This window comes from Apaloderma vittatum, unplaced genomic scaffold, assembly GCF_000703405.1.
Source record: "Apaloderma vittatum isolate BGI_N311 unplaced genomic scaffold, ASM70340v1 scaffold12553, whole genome shotgun sequence".
NCBI classification, from domain to species: domain Eukaryota; kingdom Metazoa; phylum Chordata; class Aves; order Trogoniformes; family Trogonidae; genus Apaloderma; species Apaloderma vittatum.
This window is the reverse complement of record NW_009706458.1, coordinates 26,223-39,044: the sequence shown is the minus strand read 5'-3', so window position 1 is coordinate 39,044 and position 12,822 is coordinate 26,223. Positions and strand designations below refer to the sequence as shown.

The following is a 12,822-nucleotide window of genomic DNA, read 5'->3' as shown; positions in this document are numbered from 1 at the left end:
CAGCTATGAAATAAGTATGCATGTTGTCTTTAATCGTCTTGCTAGCAGAGGAAGAAGAATGGCTTTAATATGTATTTTCTGTGAAAAATGTTTATTTGCTGCAACTGACTCCAAAGGTGTTTTATTATGTAAAGTTTAATATTTATTTACAGGCACATAAAGACTCCCTAACTCACAAATGGGCTTCTTGGTTTTGTTTTAGAGACAATGGATTTTGTTCTCTGCTGCATTTCTGGACTGACAATCCTCTCTTTTTATAGCACAGGTAGAGCACAAACACAGTCAACATAAACTTCCTCATGCTTCCCTGTCCAAGCATTTCAGCCTTGGCCTGAGAGGTCACTTCTGCAAGCACGAGCGGAACACAGCCTCACTTAGCCACGCTTCTGGGGTTTTCAACAAGGGAAGCACATTAATTCATTAAGGAAGAGTTCTTTTTCTGTGTGTTTATTCCCTTCACTGACAGGTTTTAGCCTTTTTGATGACAAAGTGCTACTCTTAGCATTCTTTGGCTTTTCTTCACTTCCTAATCAAATTTCTTTCTTTCTTCAGTAACAGGACTCATGGGTGTTTTATTTCATTCCCTAGTGCTGGGCAGTTGGCCAAAGGCTGTGTTCCCTCTCTCTTGGGCAAACACATACCGTCCCCATCAGGTGTTTTTTGCAGTGGTTGCTCTTTCTTATGCTGCTTTTTCCGTTCCACAGCGGTACGCAAGGCCTGAAGAATCAAGTCTTTATTGTTCTGGACATTATAGTAACTTAGGTTCACCAGTTTGTCAAAATTTTCCTCTGAGTAACTCAGATTGTTTATGTAATATGGACCACAGGTATCGGCAACGTCAATGTTACCCTCCGCCATCTCTGCGGGGCTACGTTTCACACCTAAGGGACAAACAATGATCCGGTTAATTAGAAAAAAGTGATCCTGAGTGTTTCTCAGGCATGCACACACGATGGACCACAACCCAAAACTAGTGTTTTATTGCTGGGATATTTGGTTGGCAGCATCTGGTGGAGAAGCTCGTGGTGACGAGGGATTGCCCTGGGTACTCTTGGAAATACCAAAACAAGCAGTGTAGCCCCACAAAAGTGCACAGGATGGGGAGGCTCCCTGCCCTCTCCTCTAGCTCTGAGATGAACCATCAGCATGGTCCCCAGGTCCCCTTTGGCATTGATGTTCTCCAAGACCTGGCCCCCTCCTTGCTGCTGTCTTCCAGCCATCACAGCACCCTAGACTTCCGCCCAAAGTGCAAGTAAACAGCAAATACTCTTTCTGTCTTTCCTTCCTTTTTCCAAAGCAGACAACAGCAACGAGGACCTCACGAAAGTGTGGTTTCTTTCCAGGTGAAAGCCACCACATTCCCATTCCATGCCTTCCAGCTTTGAGTCTACATCGTGTTATTTCCCTCAGTACTATCCTTTTGTGCCTCCAGAATTAGGCTGCCAAAAATCCATATATGTCAGAGATTCAAGATTTCCAAAAGCACACCTGTCTTCTCAGTGACCTGACAGATATTGTTTCACCCAAGATAACCTAGCACTTGCACTAGCACTATCTGCTACATCTAGTCTTGGTTCCCACATGGAAGAATTACCAAAAAAATAGAGAAAACAGACTTAAACAACTAGATTCTCTAGTCTAAACTGAGAGACTTCACAGGGTCATTACTGAACATAGCCAGGAAGCAGATGGCACAAATATTTATGGTAGTTTCCGTGAGTTTCCTACTACTATAAAAAAACTACAGGCTTTATATAACCTCAACAGTGGGAGTGAACCTGATATCCCTCGAAGGTCTCTCCAAGTCTGATAGATTTACTCTTCCCAGCCTAGCAGAGGGAGTTATAAGGAACTGGTACCACGCAAGTGAAGTAGCCTAAAGCCTCACACAGAGAATCCCCTTTCTACTTGATTGTGGAATAGTCTAACCAGTGTAGAAGTAACCCAGTTTGAATACATCAGTTTTATTCTTTTACCGCTTAAGCTCTAAATTCTCCCATGCTGAACAAGCTGATGGATGAGCTGGCTATGGAAAAACTGCCCATTCATGTGATTGGAACTAATACTTCACATGCTGCAGAGTTTAGATCTGGGCTGGGGCATGGTGCTGAAGCACTAGTAGTTAAGCAGGTCTCCACCAGCCGCTAACAAAGGGCAGACACCCATTCCCAGCCTTCCAGGTCTTTCTGCAGCATCCATCCTGCTGCGAGGGAGCTCAGATCTCAGCTGCGAGGTGGCAGCCCTCCCAAAAACTGCATGGGCTGAGCCTTTCCCTGTCAGCTCAGCGGCTACTTCACCCATGCGGGCCCCACAGCAAGCCCTTTTCTCTCTGTCTAGTCTCAGCTTGCAGCTACCAGCTCACCTGGTTGGGCAGGACAAGCTGGCCTTGCATATATGATATGCGGATATCATGCAGACCTTCATATTCATCTTCGACGTACCTGGTAACATTTTGTTTTTAGATTCCTTGGTAATATATGTTGACATGTAGCAGCTGCACATCATCTGATGTACACCTGGTATTAGATAACTGCATTAGGCACAGTATGCCTGGGGTCCGGAGATTACTAAGAGTGAGAGGGGAGGCAAACTCCCTCACAGAGCAGTACAGAAGCTAATTCTCAGTTCCTGTTCTAGTTCTTTCTCCTTTTCTCCTTTCTCTAATTCCTTCTACAAAGGAGAACTGCAGAAACCAACCTTTCAGTAACCTGATCTGTGGTAAGAGCTGGTGTAGAGTGGTGCGTGTACCTGCGTAAATACCCATAGCCTATTTGAATCCTGTTCAAAACCCAGTCATATACCTCAACTGTGCAATGAACTCAAAACAGAAGTACCATATGATTTTTTTATGGCTTGCTTAAAAAAAAAACAAAAAAGGAAAAAGAATTAATACTGGTAGGACAATAATTTCTGCATTTGTTTTATTATTAAATTTAATGTAATGTATACCAGCCTAGAACTTCTGGGTTTCAGTATACTGTGGGGCTCTGAAGTGACTGAAAAATAAGTGTTCTCACAGCATGAGTTAGGAATTCTATCATCTGGAGATGGAGTAATTGAGACTTTTGGCACAAACAGAGGTAGTATGACACTGTGGGATATGGTACTGGGACTTAGAATTCAACTGTTTTGAAGCAACTGATAATGTTGCCATTGAAATTCTTTAAATTTCAAAGTAGAACTCACTGAAGTGAACAGAAACTGTTGGCATGGCTCAGTGTTTTATTTTCATCACTTCACTCTGATTCAGTGTCATATTTTCATCACTTCACTAGTTCACACTTTTGTTTTCAAGGTTATCTGCCTAACTGTAAGCCTGGAAATTATTTTGAACAGTGAAGTCCTTAGATTCCCCAGAGCATTCTCTAACAGGAAAGGATGACAAGTATGAGGGTAAACAACCCTGCTAATTTCTGCCTCTGCAGATAAATAGAATATACTTTTCATCAGTAAACTCTACAATCTACTTATGAAAACCTGCTCCCCCAAAAAAAAAGAATCTGAAGAGGGATATATGTGCTAAAGGCTGATCCCAGCTGCTGTCCAGGAAAAATTACCTATTTTAAGCTATTTGTATAGTTCAGATCTAAGTCCAGTGAGTCTGAGTCTGCTTACAGCATGATCTGGAGAACAGATACTGCACAGTAAAAAAGAGAAAGGTAGCTGTCGCTCTGTTCATGTGGTGGGTAAGGATAAACTTACCAGGTGCTTTGTAGTCCCTGAAGGTGTCATTTACTAGAGGAAAAAAAACCACAATAGGTGTTTCTGGGCTCTCCTTGTCACCGACAATGTAGCATTCCTTCAGATGTGGGGTTTCCTGATCATCTGGCACCTTTGCAGGGAAAGGAATTCCCTGTTTTGCAAAGTATTCAGAGGCTTCTTTCAGGGGCTGGTTGCCACAATTGGAAAACAAAGCAAAAGAAAACATCACAACATACGGGAAGCACTTGGAATTTGACCAAAACCCATTTTCACCAGGAATGTTTGTGGGGTAAGTGCCAAGTTCTGCCAGATGATGACTTGTACCCAACTTAGGTGTAGACTGTACGTGGAACCAGGACCTGGCAGGCCAGAGTTAAGTGGGGATGGATCTGGGTCCACATGCCTGTGGACCTTTGAAAATCTTTGAAAATCGACATCTCACATGTGGATATTAAAAATGCTGCCTTTAGACAACTTCCTAAGGAATTTGAAGCTGCTAACCACAAACTCTATGTGCGTATCTAGTCTTCAGCATCAAACCCTTCTATTGTTACACTTGCATTGTGCTGAATGTACATTTTTGCATGCATAAGAATATGTATGATTGCACTGAGAAGTCTTAGACAATTTTTAAATATATTTAGCTTCTTCCTTTCTATGTCTGACTGCCATCAAATCAGCTAAAACACATTTACATATAAAAATGGGCAGACTCAGTCCAGACTCAGTTCTTACCTCCTGCTAACACTTGTACTACTCAGTAAAGATATGTGACCCTGGTAAACTGCTAGCTTATTTACACCTCCTGGGTAACTGGGGAAAAAAGTTTCTGTGAGTAGAGGATCAGCCATTCTGGGAACTCAGTGATGAAAAATAGAAAGCAGAAAAGAAGAAAGTACAAGGCTCACCCCTGTCTGGGAACCCGAACTGTAGTTGAAGTGCAAAACGACATCCACTTTCCTTTCTGGTCTCATAAGGGGTGGGTAACTGGTAGCAAAGGCAAATGCAGTATCGATTAGGATGAGGTAGTCCCTTCCTGCGGTCAGGTGGTTGGGCTGAGAGTCAAGTTCGCAGTCTAGAAAAGAAGTATATTTTTTTCAGGGGAGGTGCTTAACGTAAGACTCTGAGGGAAGTAAATTTTTAGCAAAAAGAAAATTCAGCTTTTCTCCTGTTATAGATGTACCTGTACAGCTGCAGTTCAGTCATTTCTCAGCTCCTCATCTGGCTTCCTCCTTCCACTATTTACTCTGCAATTTCTTTGGCTTTCCTCTAATTAAGAGGGATTAACTTGGCGCTCAGGAGAACAGAGCTAATTCCATGCCCTGGTTTTGTGTATTACTCTGATCAGAGTAGGGTGTTTTTGTTCTTCTTTTAATATGGAAGAAGTGAAAACGGCACCTCACTGTCTCAACTAGAGATACTTGGTGCCTTGCACGCCACAAGAACAGGCACACAGCTACTCTAAGGTGCACAGAAGATCTGGGACCGGACTGAACACAAGTTCCCAAGATAGGTAACAGAGAATACTGTTACAAAGGTTACATCTTAACTGAAAAGTGAAAAGTTAACATGGAAACAGGGCTCCCTCCCACATCCCTTGAGTATTGACCAGTCAAGAGACAGTGTATGGTGGCACCAGTGCCGTGCCAGAAGCGTGCCGGCTGGCTGGCTGGCACAGCAGTAGACATACACGCGTTGACTAATCAGGGTCTTTGTCATCTATCAGTCACCAGACTTCATGAAATTTTTGAGAATTTATTTCTGAAGCCTCTCCTGCTACCTATTTTTTAGTGACAATCAGTTTAAAATCTTATCAGAGGATGCGAACAGAACAAAAAATGCGGTGAGCTTGGTAATCTCTTAAACACCATTTGTTGTGTTGTGGGTTTGTGGTTTTTGTTCACAAGGATGTTTTAAAACGTAACTAAAAGCAGGGTACTATTGCCGTACCTTTCCATTTGGAAAACTCGCTCTCTAGGTAGTTGTTGTTCATCTGGAGGCCCTTCAGGAAGTTATGGATTTCTGAAGCTGCTGGACGTAACATGGCAACATCTCGGAAAACGTCTGAAAAGCTGTCGGTAGGACAAACCACTCGAGTGTCCAGCTCATTTGGTCTTGTAGGAAATAGAGTTTCATCATCTGCAGAAGAAATAACAACAGTTCTTGTATGTTGTCGATGTCACTCTGTGCAATCATAATCTGTTTTAATGTGTTTGTCAAAACTTGGACTTCTTTTTTTATTTCCAGGATCTCCACAAATCTCAGTTTTTCAGCTGAGCTTTGAAAAAATCCATTTCTTCTTCTCACTCCGCAGTGGTAAATGTTTAGCTTCTAGTGCAAAAGAGTCTGTCTCACCCACTATAAATTTCTTTACTTTTCTATGATTTTATCCACTACAATATCCTGCATTAGTTTCCTTTGCTGCTCTGCGTTGCACTTTCTCTCTCAGTCACATGCATTAAAAGCCCCACAGACACAATCTCTCAGCCACGCAAATGTAATGGATGTTCCTTACTAGCAAATGCAATTTCCTTGTTTTAACAACCAGAAACAACCTCTACAAGTGCAAGAAAGTAAAATAAATCACCCTTTGTGCTACGTTTCTCTTCCTTCTCACATTTTTTTTCTCTGCAGTACTTCTGTCTTGCGTATTTCTCCTTAAAATCCCACCCTGCAGATCTTTCCTAATTTGGTAGTTCTTTTTGCAGATCTCAGCTTTATGACTAGTTTGGAATGACCTCCAATAGTACTGAAGTTTGTCTGCGTGTTTTGTAGACCCCAGAGAGGCAGGGACGGTGATTGTTCTCGTTTCTGTCAAGCCTTTTGCCATTCTCCAACTTCCAAGGGAGGACCTGGAAAGCTGTGGATTGCTAAAGGAGGCTTCCAGCCTCTCCTACTCTATGGGGACATTTTTCTCCAGTTTTACCCTTGTGCTCTGAAAATGTCTCATATCAGGCCTGTTCTCTCTCTTTTTTTTTTTTTTCCCTCATTACAGATCCTAGTTTCTTTTCTCACAAAACTGAAATGATTGCCATAAAATGATTATAAATGCATAGCATGAATTTCCTCCAGATTTCCGTGTGGATTACAGGAATCCCTGAGGAGCAAATTTCAAAATGACTTTGAAAATTCAGTGAGAGAATAGCAATATGTGAAGTAAAAAAACAAAAACGAAAGAAGAGAGAGACAGAGAGAGAGAGAAAACAAGATTAAATAATATAACATATTGATATAAGAATAACCCACCTATGTCAGTAACTTTGTCTCTGGTCCATTTGTGCCAGAAGTCCTCTGAATGAACAGATATATACCAAGCATCCATAAGATTCAAGGAAAATACGCTGCTCCAGATTCCTGTGGCAGAGGATATGCCAGACAGAAAGTAAATCAGTGAAGACCTGGAAGCGTTTTCATTCCCAGTGACCCTCAATACTTTTTGCATTTTCTATCAAACTTCACTCATTACATTGTCTTAGTGCACAAGTAAAAGAAACTGGCTTCATAAATCCATGAACATATATGAACCCATAATGTAAATAAAAAATCTAACTTGTTGACATATATTAAGAGAGCTGGTAGTATTTTCAGTTTATCTGCTAACATATTCATTTTTGTTGTGTGGCAAATAATATTTTGTCAATTTCATCTTAATATTTTCCACCTGCCCTCAAAATTTGTTGTTCCTCAAGTTTCCAACACTGGTAATTCTAAAGGTTTTATTTATTTCTAGCACAATCCTTTTACAGGTACTCCCTTATCATACAGGACTGTCAACTACAAAATGTTCAAGATTCATATACTAATATCCCTTATGACAAAGAAGCCAACTTGAAGGTCTTGAAAATAGAAAGTGTAAATGAGTCTTTTGATTTGCCTTCTGATTCTTTTCAGGCTTCAGGGTGTATTTTGAAGTTCCTCTACTAATGGATGCAGCAAAGATGATGGCAGTCCAGAGGGTCACCTATCTGCAGCCTTTCAGGCTGATGAAACACCATTACTTGGTATGGTTAGATGTTCCAGGTGTGTAACTGTGCCTTCCCAAACCCTCCAAACTGCAGCACTAAACGTGATGCTCTGGGGAGGAACTGAGTGGTGGAGCAAAGAGGCTGCTGGTGGGATTCCCTGCCCCAGCAACGCGAGCTCACAGGCAAAGGGATGGACTCAGCCATGAGGGACAAAGCTGCAGGACCTATGTGGGCAGTCCCCACACTGTTCGGGAGCTGGGGCTGAAAGGAATTTGCTGAAAACCTTTTGAATAACTGTGTCACTGGAGTAAGTAATGCTGCTAGAATGAGGGAACGCTGGATCACTGTCAGGGAACAGGGACAGAAATATCTCAGGCCATGAAGATGATCAGGAGACTGGAGCACCTCTCCTACGAGGACAGGCTGAGAGAGTTGTTCAGCCTGGAGAAGAGAAGGCTCCAGGCAGACCTTAGAGCAGCCTTCCAATACTTAAAGGGGGCTACAGGAAAGATGGGGAGGGGGTTTTATAAGGTCATGCGGTGTTAGGACAAAGGGCAATGGTTTTAAACTAGAGCAGGTTAGATGGAGATTAGACATTAGGAAGAAGTTCTTTCCTATGGGGGTGGTGGGACACTGGCACAGGTTGCCCAGGGAAGCTGTGGCAGTCCCCCTCCCTGGAACTGTTCATGGCCAGGTTGGACGGGGCTTTATGGAGCTGGCTCTGGTGGGAGGTGTCCCTGCCTGTTTTCAGGGAGCTTGGAACTAGATGATCTTTAAAGTCCCTTCCAACTCAAACCATTCTGTTTCTATGATCTCTCTAGAGAAAGGAGGAAGGAAGTGCCATTTCTGACCACGGAAGGGGAGATCTGGGTACCTTTTCTGACATTGCAGCCAGGAACAGAGAGATTCCAATTTGCTTCCTTATACCTTACCACTAGTTGCAGTGAAATCTCCACACAAGCAAAAAGTCTTAACTTCTCCAAAACCCTCTGAAACTTCCTTTATGCAATTGGTGGAAGTAGGAAGAATGAGGCAAGAGATTGCTTTCGCAAAGGGAAAAAAGGTTTCCTTACTGCTTTTACTGTTCTTATGAGAGAGGGGACAAAAGGCAAATATGACCTGTTTGCACTTTGAGATGGAAGTGTTATCCTGAAGGATTAATCAGGGTTAGCTGCAGCAGGAACATTGTAGATAAAAGACTGTATTTTAGAGACTCAGACTGTGGAAGAGACTGATGATTTAACATAGGGGCAATGTCGCACAACTTTTGTTGTGAAGGCCTCATGTCAGCAAGCATAAGGACATATGAAATCAAATGAATCTGTTTAGCTGAATAAAACTGCAGAGAAAATAAAAAGAATCCTTCAGATAGTGACCTGTTACCAGTTCTTTTACCATATACTGCTTCTGGCAGATAAAGAATATACTAACTGCTTCATTTCAGAAGAGGAGTTTGCACAGGAGCTGATTATGTTATATTACTTTACACTACATTTCTCCAGAGGAGTAAAACACCTTCCAAAAAGCAGATTCTGGATTCCGGGATTTTCTTCATCAGACGACCCATGAAGAACTCGCTACCAAAATCTTCTGCACGAATGAAGGCACCGTATTTTGGGAATCCTACCTCGTAAGGGGTGAATTCCACCCATTCTGTAAGAAAAAGCACAAGGCAGACTGGATACAGCAGCAGAAGCACAAATTAGTCAAATAAAACATACGATAGTGATCAAGTTAATGCTAACTGGTTCCTAACAAACACACTTTGTAAGAAGACATTTATTCACAATGCATTTCACAGTGGTGAACATGAGGAGTGAATTGCCCACTTACATCTAAATTTCTCTACAAACTTCAGATTTCTAAAGCTTTCTACAGATATGCATAGCAAGGTTATTTCATGATAATGTCCTCTATCACACGGCTTTTGATCCTGAATACAGCTGAATATACTAAAGCCTTCTTAAAATTAACTATTACATTTCCAGTCTTAGGTGTATTGGCCTTTTAGAGTGTTTGTGCATTGATTTCTTTACCTAATCCTAAATTGACCCCTATTGGGGTTGAGCGTTTAAAGCAATTTTAGAGTATTATTACCTCTAAAATCCTGGTCGCTGATTTTATCCTTCACATTGAGAGAGAGGTAGATGGGCAGGGGATTCTGACCCTGATTTAGTGCCTGCTGCTGATCTGTGAGCTTATGGGAGTCCTCCTGTTTTAAAGAAAGACAGTAGCTGAGGACAGTTAGATGACACAAAGAGCCTCCCGCTTCATCTAAGCCTGGGCTCTGACAACGCTGTGCATACCAGACTCCAGCTGGGATGCTCTCCACTGGTTTAGTTCAGAGAAGTGCTCTTATCCCTATCTCTGACCCTCCCCTGCTCCAGCACTTGTGGACACAAATAATCCTAAGTTAAATGCATACACTGAAAAAAACCCCTGGATTTCAATGGTAGGAAGAAAATGTTGTTATTTACATTATTTATTTCAGAAAAATATATGGGAATATTTGAAAAGCAATCTTGGCAGGAAATCATTCAGAAAGAGTAGCCCTTTCCTTGACGGCCCAGAAGATCATCTTCTTCTCAGACCTGTGACAGAGCCAAGGCTCAGAGTTCATGTTGAGACAGCCTTGCCCCTTATTGCTTCTGCTGCAGAGCATCCTGCATGGTCAGGCAGGGTGGAAAGTGTAGGACGGTTTGGGAGCAGGGTACTGGCTTCAGATCCTCCTTAAAGGGAGGATTTTCATTTAAGTATGTGCACATGAAATAATTTTAAAGTTATTCATACTATAAGTTTCCCATTATTCCTCTTTATTCCCACCCTTACTGGACCAGGCATGATGTTAAGATCTGCAGCCAGCAAACACAAAGAATGATGCTGCCAAGGCACATGCTTTAGGCATCTATCTGAAAAACAAGCGAACAAGTGAAAATCCTTTTATAAACACTGGCATATGTTGCCCAGAGAAGTCGTGGAGCCTTTACCTATGGAGATACTCAAAAGCCCTTGGTACAGGGCAGCCAGCTCTAGCTGACCCAGCTGGAGCAGGGCTGTAAGAACAGATGACCTGCAAAGGTCAGACCTTCCAATCTCAATTATTTTCTAACTTACTGTCTGCCCTCACTGCTATATTGCTTAAGTGCTCAAGTCAGAAGAGTGAGATGCTGCTATTGTACCTTTTCATGTAACATGGCTTCAATGATGAGTCCCCACAGGTCCGTAAAACATATCTGATGGCCTTCCTGTTGCCTCTGGCACAACTCTTTCAAATAGTATTTCAGACGATTGGGGGCAAAGCAAGTGAAGAACTTATTTTTGAGCACATGCTTTCGGGCATCGTTGAGTGTTTCCTTAAGATCCTTTTGGGACCAGTCAGGATCTTCATACAAGTTTGACATGGTCCTAAAAAAAACAATAAATACCACAATGAAAAGCATGAGTTCTGAAGCAGAGCTCTGGGAAGTTATGGAAGTTCATGATTTACATGAAAAAGCACATGTGTGTGTGGTGCCATCCACATATTTAATCAGGACTGAATTAATTCCAAATGTGGGTAAATACCCACTGAAGGAAACAAGAAAAAGACACAGCAGAAAAAGAAAATCCTTTGATAGCAACGATGATACAACCCTTCAGATGAGTTTTTGATATCACGTATAGAAAACTCCGAAAACTTTGCTTTTCTTACCAAGTTGTGCCAGATAAACCAGTGATGTATGAGACACAGTCCAATACATTCAGTTCCTGCACACTGAGAAGGTGAGCGTACATGGCCGTCAGAGCTCTGGTTCCACCCCCTGTTGTCATGATTGCCACCACAGGTACCTGTTCAATGCCAAACGCAAGCATTTAGTGACATGGATTGAGAAGGAAGAGAGACATTTTGCTATTAGAAAAGAGCAAGTTACAGCACTGATTAAGTAAAGATGCTGCACCAGTCTGCAAGGAGAAGAAAAACCTGAATTATTAATGGTGCATGGACCAAGTAAGAAACACTTCATGTTTCCTCTGCCAAACATCTGCACATTAGGACATGAAGTCCATCATCTCAGACATGATGGCAAAGCCAGTAAGATGGATCAGCAAAAAAACTAGAAGGAATGGCACCTCCTGCACCTGAGCCTGATTTTTATCAGATGCAATAGACCAGGAAACGTGGGTGCTATCTCATTATTTCTGTTTGCCAAAGTCAGTTCCTGGGTCTTTTTTATAGTTATTTCACAGGCTATACTAGATGTATCATGACTGGTGGGTTTAAGAGCACAGACTGGTTCAGATCCCCTGAGACCAGGGTGACACCACCCATTTTTACAGTTGCTGGAGGGGAAGAGAAACCATACTCACTCCATCTACCATGTATGTACATACAGTACTAGGTATGCAAGTGAGCTGCAACTACTTCTTTCTGTGATGATAAAGAAATCCAGGGTCTGGGTAGTTTTAGAGGAAAGGTTAATGGGCAAGGATGAATTGGAGTAAAGATAGCTACTGTGTGCTGGGGTGAATTCTCTTGTGCAAGCCATCAAGAGGCTGTAGGGAGACTGTTCTGCAGGGAGGTACGGGTGCCTCTACATCTGAGGGGAAGGAAATGGCCCACGGCTTAGTGCTGGCATTTGAAGTCAAGGTCTTGCATGTGGAAAGTTCTACTGTGCAAAAAACCTGCTGAGCTCAGCTTAGGGCAAAACCAAGGAAAATTTGTCATCTCTGCGTCTTGAGTTCAGGCTTCACACTGCGAACGTAGAAGCATAATGAAAAAAAGAGAAACCTAATTTTTCCCTGCCTTGGACCCTCTGTTAGCATCCTCATTTGCTAAGCAGGCACATGCTCGAGCTGTAGCAGACAATGATGTCAGACTGGCAGCGCGATGTGCTCGCACAGCAGGAGCCTAAATGCCATCCCAAAAGGTGACAAGAAAAGTCCAGTTTGAGAAGAAATGCTGAACCAATGCTTTAGATCTGGCCAAGCTGACTGTGAGGTTTATAAAAAGCTTTGGCTTTGGTCCTGAGAGCACCTTCTCTGCATTCTTGTGCAGACTGCTACTCAACACAAAGCTAGGTCCTACAGCAACAGGGCGACAGGGTTTTAATGATGTGTCCTAGGAGTACCTCTCTCTTCTCTAGAATGGAGACAAGAAGTGAGCCATAGCATCCAC

The 12,822-nt window shown here is 42.4% G+C and overlaps 1 protein-coding gene across 1 annotated transcript in view; it reads right to left on the bottom strand.

The window, feature by feature from the left end:
* Positions 1–561: 561 nt before the first annotated feature.
* Positions 562–12,822, bottom strand: part of LOC104271203 (cytosolic phospholipase A2 epsilon-like) — a 35,302-nt gene continuing 23,041 nt past the window's right edge. Inside the window, exons 14-22 of the mRNA XM_009865807.1 lie at positions 11,359–11,495; positions 10,847–11,072; positions 9,765–9,879; positions 9,183–9,320; positions 6,949–7,056; positions 5,653–5,841; positions 4,611–4,777; positions 3,703–3,889; positions 562–881 (exon numbers count right to left, since the gene is read on the bottom strand). Of these exons, the coding sequence (XP_009864109.1) occupies positions 562–881; positions 3,703–3,889; positions 4,611–4,777; positions 5,653–5,841; positions 6,949–7,056; positions 9,183–9,320; positions 9,765–9,879; positions 10,847–11,072; positions 11,359–11,495 (1,587 nt within the window). The remainder of the gene's footprint in view (positions 882–3,702; positions 3,890–4,610; positions 4,778–5,652; positions 5,842–6,948; positions 7,057–9,182; positions 9,321–9,764; positions 9,880–10,846; positions 11,073–11,358; positions 11,496–12,822) is intronic.